Here is a 16,025-nt window from a genome sequence, read left to right as displayed (position 1 = left end):
TTGAGGGACAACAACTTGTTTTAAGCCCATATAAGAGATAAGAGAGAGAAACAATGCTCAAGTTCAGGGACTTTCCCAGACAGTTTGCCAAAGAGCATCAGATCTTGGGTAACAGACAACGAGCCAGATTTAAGGCCTGCTAATTTAGGCACAGAGACACTTTGAGAACAGGACAGGAATAAGCTCAAGAAAAGTCAAAGAGAAGAAGCCTGGGGTCCTTGTGAGCCCAGGGAGGTCCTGATGGAATTAGTAACATGGTTACACTCTATGGCCATAGAGACAACATCTTTCATTATACCCTAATGTCCAGAAATCTTAGAGGTTCTAGTCAAACCAGGAACATGGCCACATTAAGAGATGCACTTGCCCCTCCAGCACACTCACTCTTGACACACTTCACCATCACACATTTAAAGAGCGTCAGATACTTGGGCCACAGTGGCTCTTATTAACTCCCCGGGAGCTCTCACTGCTCTGCCCTACCAATTTCACTCTCTTGTCCACTCCAATCTGTCTCCACCACCTTGCTCCCTCAATTCCCCTCTCCTCTAAGCCATACCCAGCCCTGCATGATTCCCCGAGAAAGCACATCCCTGCTCCTCCTTATGCATAACATCCTGAAGATTATAGATTTCTGCTCTGTTTTTTCTTGCAAGAATTCATGAGCTTGACTTTCATCTTTTTCTCCTTAGAGAGTGAGATCAGGGAAAGAAGTTAAGTGAGCAAAGGAAAAGGGGGAAGCTGGAAGCCCTTACATATTAATATTTGGAGAAAGTTACTTTCTCTAGGCCTTAATTTTAAATATCTGTTAAAATTGGGATGATAATATTTACCTCTGAGGGCAATTGTTTGGGACCGTGGGTGAAGTGTCCAGCACAGTGCCTGGCATGGAGGAGGTTTTCAATAGATGGAGGCTCACAGATTGACCATTAGTTGTATATTCTTAAAATATATATTAAGCACCTACCAGTATGAGGCACCATGCTAGGCACTAAAGAGATACAGGTGAACAGAACAGACACACTCCCTGCTCTCACAGAGCTTACATTCTAGAATAAAAACCACAAAGGCACGCCAGCGATGGGGGGCAATAATGGAGACAGGAGGAAGGGGAGCTATTTGTCATCTTTAAGACATAGAGTCTGAATAAAATCACCCTGCTACTTTTATCAAATATCTGCTTATATGTTATTCCTCTTTGTTTTTGTCCTAAACTATATTTCACTTTCTTTTTTTACCTTTTTCAAGCCCTAGCAAACTTTTTTCTTGTGGTCTAATTAGAGTTCTGTTGGTATTTTTGCGGCTGTCTACATGAGATAAATGATGCAAAGCAATGAGGAAATATCATTAGCTTCGGAGGCCTTACCCTGACATCTCTGCCTCAAGGGGGTTCCTCTCTGAAAACTTCCATGGATAATTCAAGAAGCTCTTTCAAAGGCACTAATAGCCTCAATGGTTTGAAATAGGTCAGAAGAAGAGGAGGAGGAGGGAAGGAGGAGGAAGGGGAGAAAAAAGAAGTTACTATGTCTCTCATTGTACCAATGTAGACATTAGAACTGAAAGGCCAATGACTCCTGAGAGATGGGTCCACCAATGAAGGCTTCCCAGGAGTGACAGGAAATTTGGGCTGCCTTCTACACACTTGGTCACATCAATCCAAGTGCCCAGTGGTGGTAATAAAGCACATCTGCCAAAGAGTTATAAACTCCAACATAGCTAAAGACTGAATAACCCTCTCAAGAGCTTAAATACCAATCAGGTCAAAACTGAAGAAAGAGAACTCAGACAGAAAGCAAAAGTGGCTGCAATAAAAGGCATATCCATAGAGTTCTCTCCCCTATGAAGCCTGACAAGCAGGCAGGTTACTCATCCAGACAAAAAGTAATCTGTAAAGTGAGGTATTCTCACTTCTCCAAATCCTACAGAGACCTTATCAAATTACATATGCATTATTAAATAGTTAGAGGGAGAATAGAATGCTTTCAAATAATGAGAACACCAAATGTTCCTAGGCACTGGGGCATTACAATATCTGTTCTGAAGAATTAAATGTTCAAGGATTATCACCAAATGCCAAAAGAAAATTTACGATGTTCTAAAGCAGTAATCTGGTGTGGAAACCATGGGGAATACACGTGGTCTTTTAAAAGAACTGCAAACATGTCATGGTGACATGCATAAGATCCAACATGCTCATAAACATGTTAATGTTCTGAGTTCAGTATATTGAAAACAACTTAGCATCCTAAAAGTTTGCCAAATAAGCTCAAAAGTGTCAGCCAAAGTACGCTCCTAGTCACAGAGGTCCTGGAGTCTTATAAAGAGCTCTAAGTTGGATGCCAAGATTTTAATGATAATGGCTCAATGTAAAACCTATAATTAGTAACAGGATCATCTAAAAATTACCATGCCAACACAATAAGTCAGAATAAAGTATCTGTCTCCCCAAGACCACTGATACATAGCAAATTTTTTCTCGAGTGCTGTGAATTAAGGCAGAGTCTAAGCTGGAAGGGCCAAATGGTGAACAGGCCTGATAGCTCAGTGAAGCACACTTGGGTGGAGCAATCAAACAGAGTCTGAATCACAGTTCCACTACTTACTAGTGACGTTTGATTTTCTCATCTGTAATGTAAGCATGACAATATCTACCTCCTAATACTATAAAATGTAAAGAAGCTAATGGTTATAAGGTGCTAAATAAAGTGCCTGGCTGAATTAATTATTACTGCCATTACAATATATTTTAGACTTTATCCATTCAAATATTCCCACTCTAATCATTGCTCAAACTGGCTGAACTTCCACCACTGTTGAGAATCAACCCAAAGGATCACTATTGCATGATTCCACCTCCCTTCCTTTCTGTCCCACCACTCACCACCTTGCCTGTCCAAATGTAACTTTAACAACAGGCAACCCAAGTACTTTTCTGCCATATTGCACCCTTCATCAATAAGCATCTATCGGTCACACACGTCTAGAATTTTGCTAGGTATGTTTTTCCCATCCCTTAGATGCTACTCATCATTTTGATAGTAAGCATTTTTGATACATTTTCTCGCATTTCTTCCCAGCCTTGTTTAGGATGGAGGGTATAATATATATCACATTCTGAGTTACAGATCCCAAATTGGGGGATCTCCAGAGGTTTGACAGACGAGATCAAGAAAAGGAAAACACACCCAGGAAGAATCACACTCTTGATTGGGACTAGTCACATGTGATTGACCACAGGAAGGCAGTCCTCCCATTGTTTACTGAATATGATGGGATAATTTGATTTATCATTGGCAAGTTCATGGTCACCAACCTCACTCAGTGGTGCCCTCTACACTGCTCTGAAGCCCTTCTATCTTCCCTTCTCTCATTTTCCTCAGTGGCCAGTCCACTCTTTCCATCCCTCCTGAAATCTCCTACACTGTCAAGCTTGGCTATGCTCTCCACCCCCTGCTTTATTAAGAAAATCTCCAGCATGCAACGAGAATGCCTTCAACTTCTACCTTTACCACCTACAAACTTGCCTGCACTTGGGCCTATTGTCTGCTCCTTCCTTTCTGCCCTAGCAGCGGGGGTGTTCCATCCTCCTCTCTAAGGCTAATTCCCCTGGATCCCATTCTCTGCCTGGTTTCTCCTCAATTTCTTTGCCCTACCAAATATCTTTCTCTCCTGTCTCTAAGCACTCCCTCTCTACTGGCTCCTTCCATTTAATATAGGAAGAGGCTCCTTTTCTTCTATTAAAAACAGACAAACAAAACAAAGCCCCTGGAGCTCTCCTCAGCTCCACATTTCCTTCTAGCTGCCTCTGCCTCTCTCTCTCTTGTCTCTGCTAAGCTTTCTGAAAGGCTATTCTCTGTTCCACGACTCTGTGTGGGCACAGTTCAGCACAATCGCACACACCGCTCAAAATACTTCTACTCCCCTCCCCACCATTTCTTTGAAGCTACTCTTGTTAAGGTCACAAAGTCACTTATTTGACAAATAGATAGTGAGTTCCTACTATGTATCAGACACTGACGAAGTTCATTTCAAAAATATCATTGAACAAAACAAGGATCCTTGCCCTTGGAGAGCTTATGTTGTATCAGAGGAGACAGACTAGTAATCAATAAATACAGTAAAGAACTAAGTTATACAATATGACAGACGGTGGTAAGTGATTCAGAAAAAAGAAAACATTTAGCAGAGTAAAGGGGAACTGGAGGAGGCAGGCAGGGTGCAGTTTTAAACAGAATGGTCAGAGTAAGCCTCCTGAAACAGATGAGATGTACACAAAGACTTAAGGGAGGTGAGGGAGAAGCATATCATACAGACGCCCGGATGCGCGAGGAGCATTCCAGGAAGGGGAAAACAGCTAGAGTAAGGCCTGAAGGAGAGGGTGTCACAGCAAAAAGGGCAATGACAATGACCTCCCAAATACAATAGACAATCGGTCCTCATCTTACATGACCTCTCTGACTGTTGACTGTCTCATCTTCCTCAATGTCTCTCTTGTCTCGGCCTTGTTTCTACCCATCATGTGCTGTACCTCTCAGCCCTTCGACCACTCCCAATCTCTTTCAGATTCTGCTCTTCCTCTGTTTGCTCCTGTGACAATCATGACAGCTCTTCACATATTCTGCCTCTTTATCCTCAGGGCACAAAGTAGGATCACACTTCCCTACCCCTTTTCACTTAGATGTGGTCATGTGACTTTGGCCAATGAAATGTCAGCAGAAGGGATAGTGTCACTTTCAAATAGCAGCTTTAAAAGCCAGTGCATAATTTATATATATCATGAATATAAAATTATAAAATATAAAAAAGAATATAAAATACATTCTTTTTCCTGCCTGAACAATGGAGACAATAACAAACCTACCTCATTAGGTGATTGTAAGCTAAAATTCACAATGCACTTATGAGTGCCTACCGTCCAATGCATAATAACAATTCTATTATTGGGCTGTTATAATAATTAAATGAGACAATCCATGTAGACCCTTTAGCATAAAGCCTCTAGTATGTGCATATGTAGTCTGGATTCAAAGGTTGTGCTCTTAACCATTTACAACATGCCTCTCAGTAAGGCTTCCTAGAGGGTAAATCAGTGTCCTGTTTCTTGCCTTGGAAGCAATCATGGAAGCCTGTGTCAAGATGGAGATTCCATCAACCCACAATGAACAGCAGCTTAGCAGTCAACCTCATTTAACACAGTAGCACTGGGAAAAACCAGATTTGCCCTCACGTCAAGGCAATGGGATTTGGGGATGGCTTGTTACTGCTGCACGGCCTAGTTCATATTGACTGATATGGCTTCCAAGGTGAGGCCATCCTCAGGTCTACACTCCACAAAACCCTCCCTGGGTGACTTCATACAAGCCCCTGATTTCAACCACTACCAATATATTGATGACTGAAATACAAATCTCTGCTGAGTGCCTCACAAGTATATCCTACTATATACCAGCTCATTCCACTTAGCGATCATCCAGGGAACTCGAACGCAGTAACTCCCAGGTAACCTTCTCCTCTGATCTGCCCCTCCCTTCCATTTTCCTGTAGGGTGAAGACACCACATCCATCTAGCCACCCAAGCCAGAAATCAATGCAACTTGGACTCCTCCCTTCCTCATCTACCCAGCACAGAACACAGTCCTGTGGGCTTCAGCCTTTCTCTCCCATCCGTCCACTCCTCTGTTCCCACCACCTAAGTCCAGGCCCTCATCCTGTCTGTAATACACAAGTCAGGAGGAGCTGCTCCCCTGTTTCCATGCGGTCTCCTTTCAATCGATTCCCCATACTGCTGCTGAAGGTTCTTTCAAGAACATAAATAGGATCATTTCACTTCCTTCTTTAAATCCTTTTAACTAGCTCCCCTCAGCTCTCCAGATAAATCTGAATCTCTTTATCCTGCCTTCTAAGACCCTTAATTATCTAACTCCTGCCAACCTTTCCAACCTCAGCTTTTGCCTTTCCTTTTACCTTAGCCCCACTAAATTACTTGCAGTCTCTCAAAAGCGATGCTAGTTGTTAACTATTATTGTTTACAGCAGCAGTAGTCATAATGTTACAGATCTTATCACTCTATCCTATAATCTCTGGTTTATTTATCAGTCTCCTTCAATGAGTTGTAAACTCCTAGATAACAAATCTTTAGTCTCATTCATCTTTGTTTTCTCAGTACCCAAGACAGCACTTAACAAGTGTTACTCAGTAAATGTTTGCTGAATGACTGAACAGCTGCCTGACTGACTCAAATGAATGAATGAATGAAAGATTACATACATACACACATACATACATAAAATGAATAGATAAATGAAAGGATCCTAACACTTCAAGGGGAAGACTTGCATTTCTTTCTTGTACGAGAAACACACACAAGAAAAGTGCAATTGAGAAAAGGCATTATTTCCATTTTCATCTTTTTCCATTTCCTCATTCCCTCTGGCTGCACTGCCAAAATATTCCAAGAGGGCTCATTAGCTAAAAGCAAAGGGGTCATGACCTTCCCAAATCTTCTCCTGCACTCTTGTTGAAAGACTGACAACTTCACCGTGTTAAAGCCAATATGAGAACAATCTGTATTGATTATGGAAGTGGAAGTTATCATGGGAGTCAAGACAGAACTAAGAAAATAGCAAAAGGTCAATCTGAAGAGTTCCCAAGAAAGATAAAAACAGGGAAACTGTACAAAACAGTCTTTTTCCATCTTTATTTTTTCTCATTAATTTCCTTTCTCCTTCTTTTATTTGCCTTCTTTAATTTACAGATTAAATTAATAAAGACGTGCTTTAATTTCCCTTAAATGACAATTTTAGCAACATAAGACAGTAAAAATCAAATGGATTATTTTCAGTCAAATAAACCTGCAAAAGAGATTTTGCAAACATTTTAATTATGGGAGATTTGACATGCAGAACACAACAGCAAACCTTGCTTTAAAAGAATTTCAAGCTAAAATTGTTTCTGACCTGAATAGATAAGCTTTCTTAGGAAATCCGTGGAGTTCCATCTATCTGTCACTACAGGGGCTGGATTAATCTCGAGCTGCTTCCCAATGAAATTTCGGCAGGTTATCTTACAAAGGAAAGATGAAAACAAATATTACTCAGGTATTTATAGCCAAAAATTTAGTTTACTTGAAATGTTTATCTTATTTCTCATTTGTCAAAAGAATAGATACAAAAGGATGCTATGAATAAATTGCTAGCAGAGCAGCCTTCAATCACGAGAACTTTAGAGAAAAAAGTGGCTACCTAATTTTTCATATTTCTTTTATACAACACAGCTGGAAGGGCATTATGCACATTATGTAGAGCAATTAGAATTTGATTTTCTGATATTCTATAAACTTGCTAGTCTAAATATATCTTCCATTATGTAAGTGAAACATATTTAAAATATAGGCTGCTTTTCCAGTGGCAGATTTTTCTACCCTACTCCTAATTAGTGCAATTTAAACTTCCCTGGTGAGGTTTTTCAGAACTAACTTCTGTAGTATTTTAAAAATTTACTTTCCAACAGACAGTTGAGTCCTAAAATTATAAAATAGCTGAAAACAGCATTTTCAGCCAGAAGGAAATTCTTTTAAAAGGTCTAAGATGCTCTTCTTTCTGTTCTCCACTCCCACTCCTTGAACGAACCTATTGCCCAAAATGGAGCCCCCCTTGAACCCCAGGCTGATGTAGATGCTGCTTCTTTATCGTCTCTTGCAGGTGCTTCCACAATGAGATGTAAACACATTCTAATAAAACGCAAATTCCTTCCTGCAGCCTAAGAGTGTCCTACTTGACCAGTCCTTCCCACCTCTCCAGCTTCAGTAAACAATCTTTACTGAATATGTATCATGTGGCAGGCACTGCTCCAAGCTCAAGAATGATACGGCAGAGAACAAAGTAAACAAAAATTCCTATTCTTACGGAATTTATTCTAGTGGAAGTAGAGAGACAATAAACAAAATGGAAGAGTACATTATGGAGTGTATTAAAGAGTTATAAATGCTATAGAGAGAAATAGAGCAAACGGGAACATAATTTCAAACAGGGTGGTGGGGAAGGTCCTCACAGAGAATGTGACATTTAGCAAAGAGCGGAAAAAGGTGAGACAAAATCAATGTGGATATTTGGGGTAGAAGCATTCCAAGAAAGGGAACAGCAAATGCAAAGACCCTGAGGCCGGAAGTCTTAAAGAACAGAGCAACTGAAACCTGCAGAGGAGTAACAGGAGACGAGTTACTGGAGATCACAGGGGAATAAGTTATACGAGGCATTAAACCCGCGATAAGGATGTTCACTTTAACTCTGAATCAGATGGGAAGCCACTGCAGCGTTTAAAGAGGAGGAATGACATGGTCTGACTTAGGTTTGTAAAGGGTCGTTCTATCTGCTGCATTGAGAACAGACTCTAGGCTGGAGGCAGGGGTTCAGGGACGCTGGAACCAAGAAAACCAATTAGGAAGTCATTGCATTAATCCAAGCAAATGTAACGATGGCTTGGATCAGAGCAGCAGGGGTAGAGGCAGTGAGAAGTGGTCAGCTTCTGAATATATTTTGATATATTTGGTAACCAATTTGAAGAGGACTGCAAAGGCAAGAGAGGAGTCAGGGATATCTCCAAGTTGTCTGATCCGAGCAGCTAGAGAAACAAGGTTGTCATCAATTGAAGTGGGGAAGACTTGACAGAACAGGTTTGTTTGAGATGTGCTAAATTTGAGAAGGGTATGAAACATCTAAGAGATGATATTGATTGCGCAGGAGATGGTTTTTTGATGAGTCAACTTGGTCAGGTTACACTATGAGGACGAAAGGGAGGGAGGCGACCATTTTGTAGCATTCACACACCTCATCCCAGTTATTCAATCCACCAAAAATCTAGGTGCTGCTGTGAAGGGATTTTGCACACACAAATTAAAGTTCCTAATAAACTGACTTTTAGCTAGAGAGTTTATCCTCGGTGGGCGTGACCTAATCAAGTGAATCCTTGACATGCTGGCAGTCTCCAGACTCCAAACTCCAAATAGCACCCAGGTTTACAACTGTTCTTTTCCCACTGGATCCTCCCTCACTGACTGTCTATGGATAACAGCTTCTGGCCACACCTGTAGGGTTCCTTCCTGCTCACCATCCTGACTGCCTACCCTACAGATTTTGGACTTGCTAAGCCAGGCCCAACAATCACATAAGCCAATTCTTGATAGATGGATAGATTGACTGATTGATTGATTGATAGGCAGATCTTTCTAGCTCTGCTCTTCTGATTAAACCCTGACTGATAGGGGCACAGAATTCAGGAGAAATATCTAGGCTGGAGATGCAATTTCGATAGTCATCATCATAAAGATAGTACTCAGAGCCACAGACTGAATTAACTCACCAAGGCAGAGCGTGTGGCTAGAGAAGACAGGAGGACCAAGAACAGAGTCTCGAGACACAGCAACAGTAAGACATTGGGGAGAAGAGGAAGGAGCACCAAAGAACACTCAGAAGGAGCAGCCCCTAGGTTCACCCTCCCCCTTGTCTGCGACACTGCAGGATTCTGGTCTTCTTTCTGTCCCATCTCAGAACCCTCATCCTTGTTCTTGCAGTGGGCAGGAATGCTCTTTCTCACTGTATGGCTGGCCTCTTCTCATCCAACGTTTCCATCTCCAGGAGGCCTTCTTGATCCCCTTACTAAAGTTCCACCTCCCTTCCCCACCTATCTCTAGCTCATTGACCTATTTTATCTTCTTAAGAGAACTTGGAATGATCATAAGTCTTTTTATTTATCTGTTTACATGTTTATTATCTGGTCCTTCCTCCACCCCTCTGAAATTAAACTCCAGAAAGCAAGAACTCAGACTGTATTCTCTCTACATAGAATATGCAGGAGGCAAGAATACGCAGAGGCCATAAGGACCCTATGTGAGAAGAAGAAAATGGAGTCCTCGATGGGCGGCTGCAGCTCCACAAGCACAGACTGGGGTGGGGGACAGGGACTGGGTTTCAGCCCCGGTGTACGTCAGGGGCCCTTGGGCAGGACACAGACTGTACAAGTGTACACAACGGCTCTGATAGGAGGTAGTCAATACATTTCTATTAAATTAATAAACGAGAGAATTTACTTATCTCTTTCCTCTACCCAGCTCAAAGCTGCACCATAACTTTCACAGGCCTTAGACACTTTTGCCTTTGTGGGCCCACGCCTCCATAAAAAATATTAAAAATTATATTTTATGATTATTTGGTATTAATACAAATATATTAATAGTAAAAATTAAAACATTTTCTTTGACCTAAAACTTACAATTTTCTTCTTATTTAAAAAAAAATTAAAACATTGAGTGGGCCCCTAAAAAGTGTTGTGGCTCCAGACCCTGTCCCCACCGTGCCTAATGGATAAAGCAGCCTTGGTCTGAATATAAGTTTCTTGTGTACAAGGACTTAATGTTTTTTCACCTGTATCTGGAAAATGCTGGCACACGACAGGGTCTCAATAATGGTTGTTGATTTGGATGATAAATGCCTAGTGAAAATAACAACACTTACCTGATTCCTAAATCCTCATATTTTATATGTGTACTAATAAGAAATCACAACAGCATGAATAATAGGGCCAAGCTTACCTTCTCTTTGTATTCAGCCTCATATCTTACACAGGGCTGTTGGGTAATATCTGGGCCCTTGAACTTGGATATTCTTAGAAGAAGCTGGCGCTGTGCATACACAAGAAGTGGTGTCACTTGCTCCGTATATCTCTCACTAGACAGGGGTAAAAATACATTAAAAAGCAAACATTAGTTAAAACACATTTTTTTCCACGAAGCCTGTCACTTTTAATTGCCTTTACAGCAGTACTTACTGTGAAACTGTATTGAACTGAATGGCAAGTGATACCAACGTTTCCCATTTTTCCACTTGATACAAAACTTCCAGGGATTTTAATACAAAGTCATGGATCCACTTCAAATCAACCACATTCACATCATCCAAAGGATGCTCAAAAGTAAGGCTAGAACCACCGTTATCATTTTTAATATTTCCATAGCAGCTTGGAACACTGAACTCTCCATTTTCTTCAATAATCTGCAAGTAGCACATTGAAAAAGAATTTGTACAATCTCAGATTTTACTACATGTTTTGTCTGAAAATTGAATGTGATAGATAAAAATATAACATGGAATAGAACTGAACAGAAAAATATTAAAATGCTTTCATTATGCAAATCTAAGCTTGATAATGCTATCCAACAGAACTTTCTGTGATGATGGAAATGTGCTATATCTGGGCTGTTCAATATAGTAACCAATAAGCACATGTGGATACTGGGCTATTAAAGTATGACTAGTGCAACTGGATTTTTCTTTTTCTTTTTTGTTTTTTAGGAAGATTAGCCCTGAGCTAACATCTGCTGCCAATCCTCCTCTTTCTGCTGAGGAAGACTGGCCCTGAGCTAACATCCGTGCCCATCTTCCTCTACTTTATATGTGGGATGCCTACCACAGCATGGCTTGCCAAGAGGTGCCATGTTCGCACCCGGGATCCGAACCGGCCAATCCTGGGCCACTGAAGAGGAACGTGTGCACTTAACCGCTGCACCACTGAGACGGCCCCAACTGGATTTTTAATTTTGTTTAATTTTAATTAATTTAAGCTTCAATCTAAATAGCCACATATGACTAGACATTACCATATTAGCACAGACTGAGGTCTATATTTCTTGATAAACAGTTACCATCTATTTAAGTAAAGATATTAAACCAATAAGGTAAAGTTTTGAGGAAAAATACATTTTAGTATACACAAATAATTGTCTCCCTAATACATGGGTTACATTCATCAATTTGTAGAATAATAAGTCCCATTCCCTGACGTAAAGGTCAAACCTATGAGAGGGAAATCTGGAAAACCCTCTTTTTGCCTAAGTTAAAGAGTTACTCCATAACTAGTGTTCATTTCCCTTGAGTCTCTGATGCATTTGTGTATACTCCTAGAAATTCTTGAGGCAAAGCAAAGCCTCTTGGTTCCACCTCTGGCCTAAGCTGCAGCCCAATAGACCATTGGGTAACTCAAGTCCAGCCCCTCGTAACTGGAGTTCCATTAAAGGTAACCCAGGAATAGGGGAGGGAAGGTATTGACAAAACTAGAAGATAAACATCCCCTCTAACAAGATTCATAGTCCTTGAAGTTGGAAGAGACCGTGGAGGTCATCTGGCTGTGAAATGCCATATGCATACCTGAAGTCAGGCTGTGAAGGTGTGAATAATAGTATGACATATGTGACCTATGAGAATTTGCTTCCTTAGCACAGCGCCTGGCACGTGAGTCATGCTCAATAAAGGGTAGTTGCCATTTTACTGATGTTATGAGCTCCATCGCTGTGATCCACTAATTCCACAGTAAGATTTCCAGCAGCACAGATCTGCGTGAGGGAATATCTCCGTTCCCTTGAACTCAGGTTTCCAAGTAGAGGCACTCCTGACCTTTACTAAATCCTCTTGGTGAGTGTGGAAGAAATCAAACCAACCCACTCAACCCTTCCTGGGTGAATGCTCCATCAGAGCCTGCCTGCCTACAGGATCACACAGTCTTCTGTTGGACACTGATAAGTTTCCTGGGCCAGACCGAAGTAAGTTTTCCAGGCCCTCCCTGAAGAAGAGGGGTGTCTGCTATCAGTTAGTCATGCCTATGGCTATGTGGTAAGTTTCTTTCTGGGATGAAGGATAAGGAAGCCCTCTGTGGTTACTATATCTTCCAACAAAGCTTTCATCAACCACAAAGCTGACATTGTATCTCCAACTGTCTTATTCAGTACCCATCTCCCAATTAATTCCAACCCAAGAGAGGGAAAAAAAGAAAGAGCATTATCTATTCACTTCCTAATTTTGGTAACATTATCTAACAGCATTGACAAATAAACAGGACTGGCATTTGGGGATCAAAATAGTATATGGAGAGTGAGGTTTCTGGCATGGTCAAGAACAGAGTCCTTTTCTGTAAATTGTTGGTTGGATTTAAATGCTTCATCTGATTCCAGTTCGATTTATCTTTCTGGCAAGTATACCTCATAGGTGTTGCTCACCCTCCAATTAACTCATTAAAGATTGCAAAATCCTTATATTCTAATTTCAACATCTTTTCTTCATTTATTACCTGAATACTCTTATAAATAAAAATTTCACTTCAACTATTTGGTTATCCTCAGGTTTAGTTCATATAGGAAACTTAATCAGCTTTTTCTTTCTCAAGGAGCCCTGTTTCCTTTAGTGAGAAATGATTTTTAGAGAACAAAATCTGGGTGCTAGGAGTTGCCATTCCTTTTTGAGCCCTTTGAACTGCTTTGGCACCTTTGTAAAATATTCACCAAATGTATGGATCTATTTTTAGACTCTCTATTTATTCCATTGATATATTTCTTTCTTTACACAAATATCATACTCTCCTAATGACTATACTGCTACTAAGCCTTGAAATTAAGCAGTGAGGTCTCCAAATTTATTCTTTTAAAAGATTTTTTTTGGGCAATTCACATTTCTTTGCTTTTGCTTACAAATTTTAGAATAAACCATCAATTTATACCCCCAAAAATGCCTGTTTGAATTTTCATTGGGATTGGACTCAAAGACCAAATTGGAAGCAAATGATATCTTAACAATTAACAATATTAAGCCTTCCAGTATAATATATCTCTCGATTTAGGTGTTCTTTAATTTTTTTCTGCAAGGTTTTATAATTGTCAGTGTAGAAATCTTGCATAGGTTTCATTAGATATATTCCTAGATATTTGATCTTTTAAATGGTAATATTTTTTAAATTTCATTTTCTAATTGTTTCCTGCTACTATATAGAAATATAACTTATCTTTGTATATTGACCTTGTATGATGCTACTTTATTTATTAGTTCTGGTAGTTGCTCTTTAGAGTCCTGAAGAGTTAGGATTTTCTGTGTAAAAACTCTTATTCTTCCTTTCCAATCTGTGTGCCTTTTGTTTTGTTATCTGTCTTCTGTACTTGTCAAGATCTCTGGCATGATATTGAATATAAGCAGTATGAGCAGACATTCTTGCTTTGATCCCAATCTTAGAGAGAAGCTCACAATATTTCACCACTAAGTATGATGTTAGCCGTAGGTACTACTCTTCATCAAGTTGAGAAAGTTGTCTTATTCCTGGTTTGCTGAGAGTTTTTATTATCAATGAACATTGTTTTGGGTTTTTTTGTTTTTCATTTTTGTTTTTTACTTCCAACTGTATTAGCCTCTTTTTATTCTTTTGGTAATCTCTTCCAGAGTTAACTACATCTATTTATCGGTGACAAAATGCATAAGCATACACTTCAAATGTTGGCACTGCTATAAACATGGTCTTTCCCTTTACTTCAATTTACGATTAAGACTTGCGATTCTTGTTTTTTATATTCCAGTCCCAGTTCAGATAGCTGTAGAAGTTATCTCAAGACAGTCTTAAGCTTATTCCTAGAGGTCTACAACCTGGCTCTAGCTGCTCCAGGGACACTATAAGATGAACTCAGTTTAAATACATATTAAACTAAGAGGCATTTTCTCAAATGAATTTAAACGCACTTTATCTTTAGACAACCATGACACGTTTGTCTTAGAAACAATGCCTCCACTCCAAATAAATCAAAGTCAAAATAAATGAAGAGCTCAAGATGACATCAGTCTCACATGTCTAAGTCCATCAATGTTGTGTGGATGAAAAGCAGCAGCCAGTTATGATGAAAAGTGATAGAGCCAAAGTAATCGCCAAATTTGTTAACATTTTTCCATTTCTAAACCATTCTTACAGAAAATCATATAAGGGGTCACACCATCTTCACAGTAATCCAGCAAAGCAACCATGTCATCTAGACTCACATTTCTACCAATAACGAACCGGTAGTTTTGCAATTAGCAAGGAAGTGCTAGATTTGTTCTACAGCCTCTGTCATGAAAGGTTTTACTCCTTCTGGTCTCTGTTCTTCAAGTTTGCCTTTGACTGATTTCCTGTAATATTCGTTTTACTTCTTGTAGGCTTCTTTTGTGAAGTGGGTTTTCTACAAGTGATGGTTGATGACAATATCAACACCTGTGATTACTGTGCTTTTAGTACCTTCACCTTGGGTACTGAAAGCACAGTAAAGCAGAGTACATTTCCATCAATGTTACCTTCTGTCCTATTGACCATCTTCCCTTCCACCTCCGGGAACAGCCCATTCGCGATCTCCAGGATGTTATACATGTTGTGGAACATCTCATCATGACTGACGAGGTCCAGGTAAATAATCATGATGGTGTCTGGAGAGAGATGATAGCTGCCCTGGCTTAGCAGGAGCCAGGAGCTCAGAGGGAGAGAAGCGCTCAAGGGGAGGCGGAGCAGGTGGAAAAAGGGATATGGAATTCTGTAAACACTTTTGCTATACCTATTTCAATGGCCCTTTGATTTTTCTCCTTGATCATTTAATATGTTGAGTTATGTTGCTCTTCAAATGTTAACCTCATATTTCTGGAATAAACCCCACTTGATCATCATTTGTATAGTTGTATATATTATATACATCATTTGCATATTTTATATATTGCTGGGATTGATATGCTAATATTTCATTAAGGAGTTTTGTGTCTACATTCAGGAGAGAGATTGGTTCATACTTTTCTTTCTGATATATCTGTCAGCTTAATGCTGACCTCATTTCTAAAAAATTTTGGTATAGAATTCCACAGGGAAATATTCCAGTTCTGGGTCTTCTTTTTATGTCAAGGTTTCTGATTACAAATTCAATTTCTTTCACATATTTAGGGCACTTCATTTTTTCTATCACTTCTTGTGTCAGATTTGTAAGTTGTGCTTTCTAATAAACATGTCCATTTCATCAAAGTTATCAAATTCATTTGTAAAAATTGATCCTAACATTCCCTTATTTTTCTTTTACTATCTATAGAATCTGTAGTTATATTCCTCTTTCATTACTAATATCAGTAACTTGTGCTTTTCTCACTTTTGTTCTTCATCAATATTTCTAGGATTTTGCCAATTTTAATAATCTTTTCAAAAGATTAATTTAT

General features: G+C 39.7%; 1 protein-coding gene and 1 pseudogene across 12 annotated transcripts in view; both read right to left on the bottom strand.

The window, feature by feature from the left end:
- The window catches only part of CFAP54 (cilia and flagella associated protein 54), a 301,390-nt gene that overhangs the window by 139,610 nt on the left and 145,755 nt on the right, over positions 1 to 16,025 (bottom strand). For all 12 annotated transcript variants that reach the window (XR_011534742.1, XM_008516610.2, XM_070600221.1 and 9 more), the window contains 3 exons: positions 10,822 to 11,045; positions 10,586 to 10,721; positions 6,957 to 7,062 (listed from right to left, as the gene is read on the bottom strand). Coding sequence is in view for 11 of the 12 variants with exons in the window: in XM_008516610.2 (XP_008514832.2) it covers positions 6,957 to 7,062; positions 10,586 to 10,721; positions 10,822 to 11,045 (466 nt within the window). In the remaining variant the exon portion in view is untranslated. The remainder of the gene's footprint in view (positions 1 to 6,956; positions 7,063 to 10,585; positions 10,722 to 10,821; positions 11,046 to 16,025) is intronic.
- On the bottom strand, positions 14,678 to 15,249 carry LOC103548704 (translationally-controlled tumor protein-like; annotated as a pseudogene).

The sequence above is a fragment of the Equus przewalskii genome, chromosome 29, assembly GCF_037783145.1.
Source record: "Equus przewalskii isolate Varuska chromosome 29, EquPr2, whole genome shotgun sequence".
NCBI classification, from domain to species: domain Eukaryota; kingdom Metazoa; phylum Chordata; class Mammalia; order Perissodactyla; family Equidae; genus Equus; species Equus przewalskii.
The sequence above is the reverse complement of the archived record's forward strand: the minus strand, read 5'-3'. Positions and strand labels throughout refer to the sequence as shown.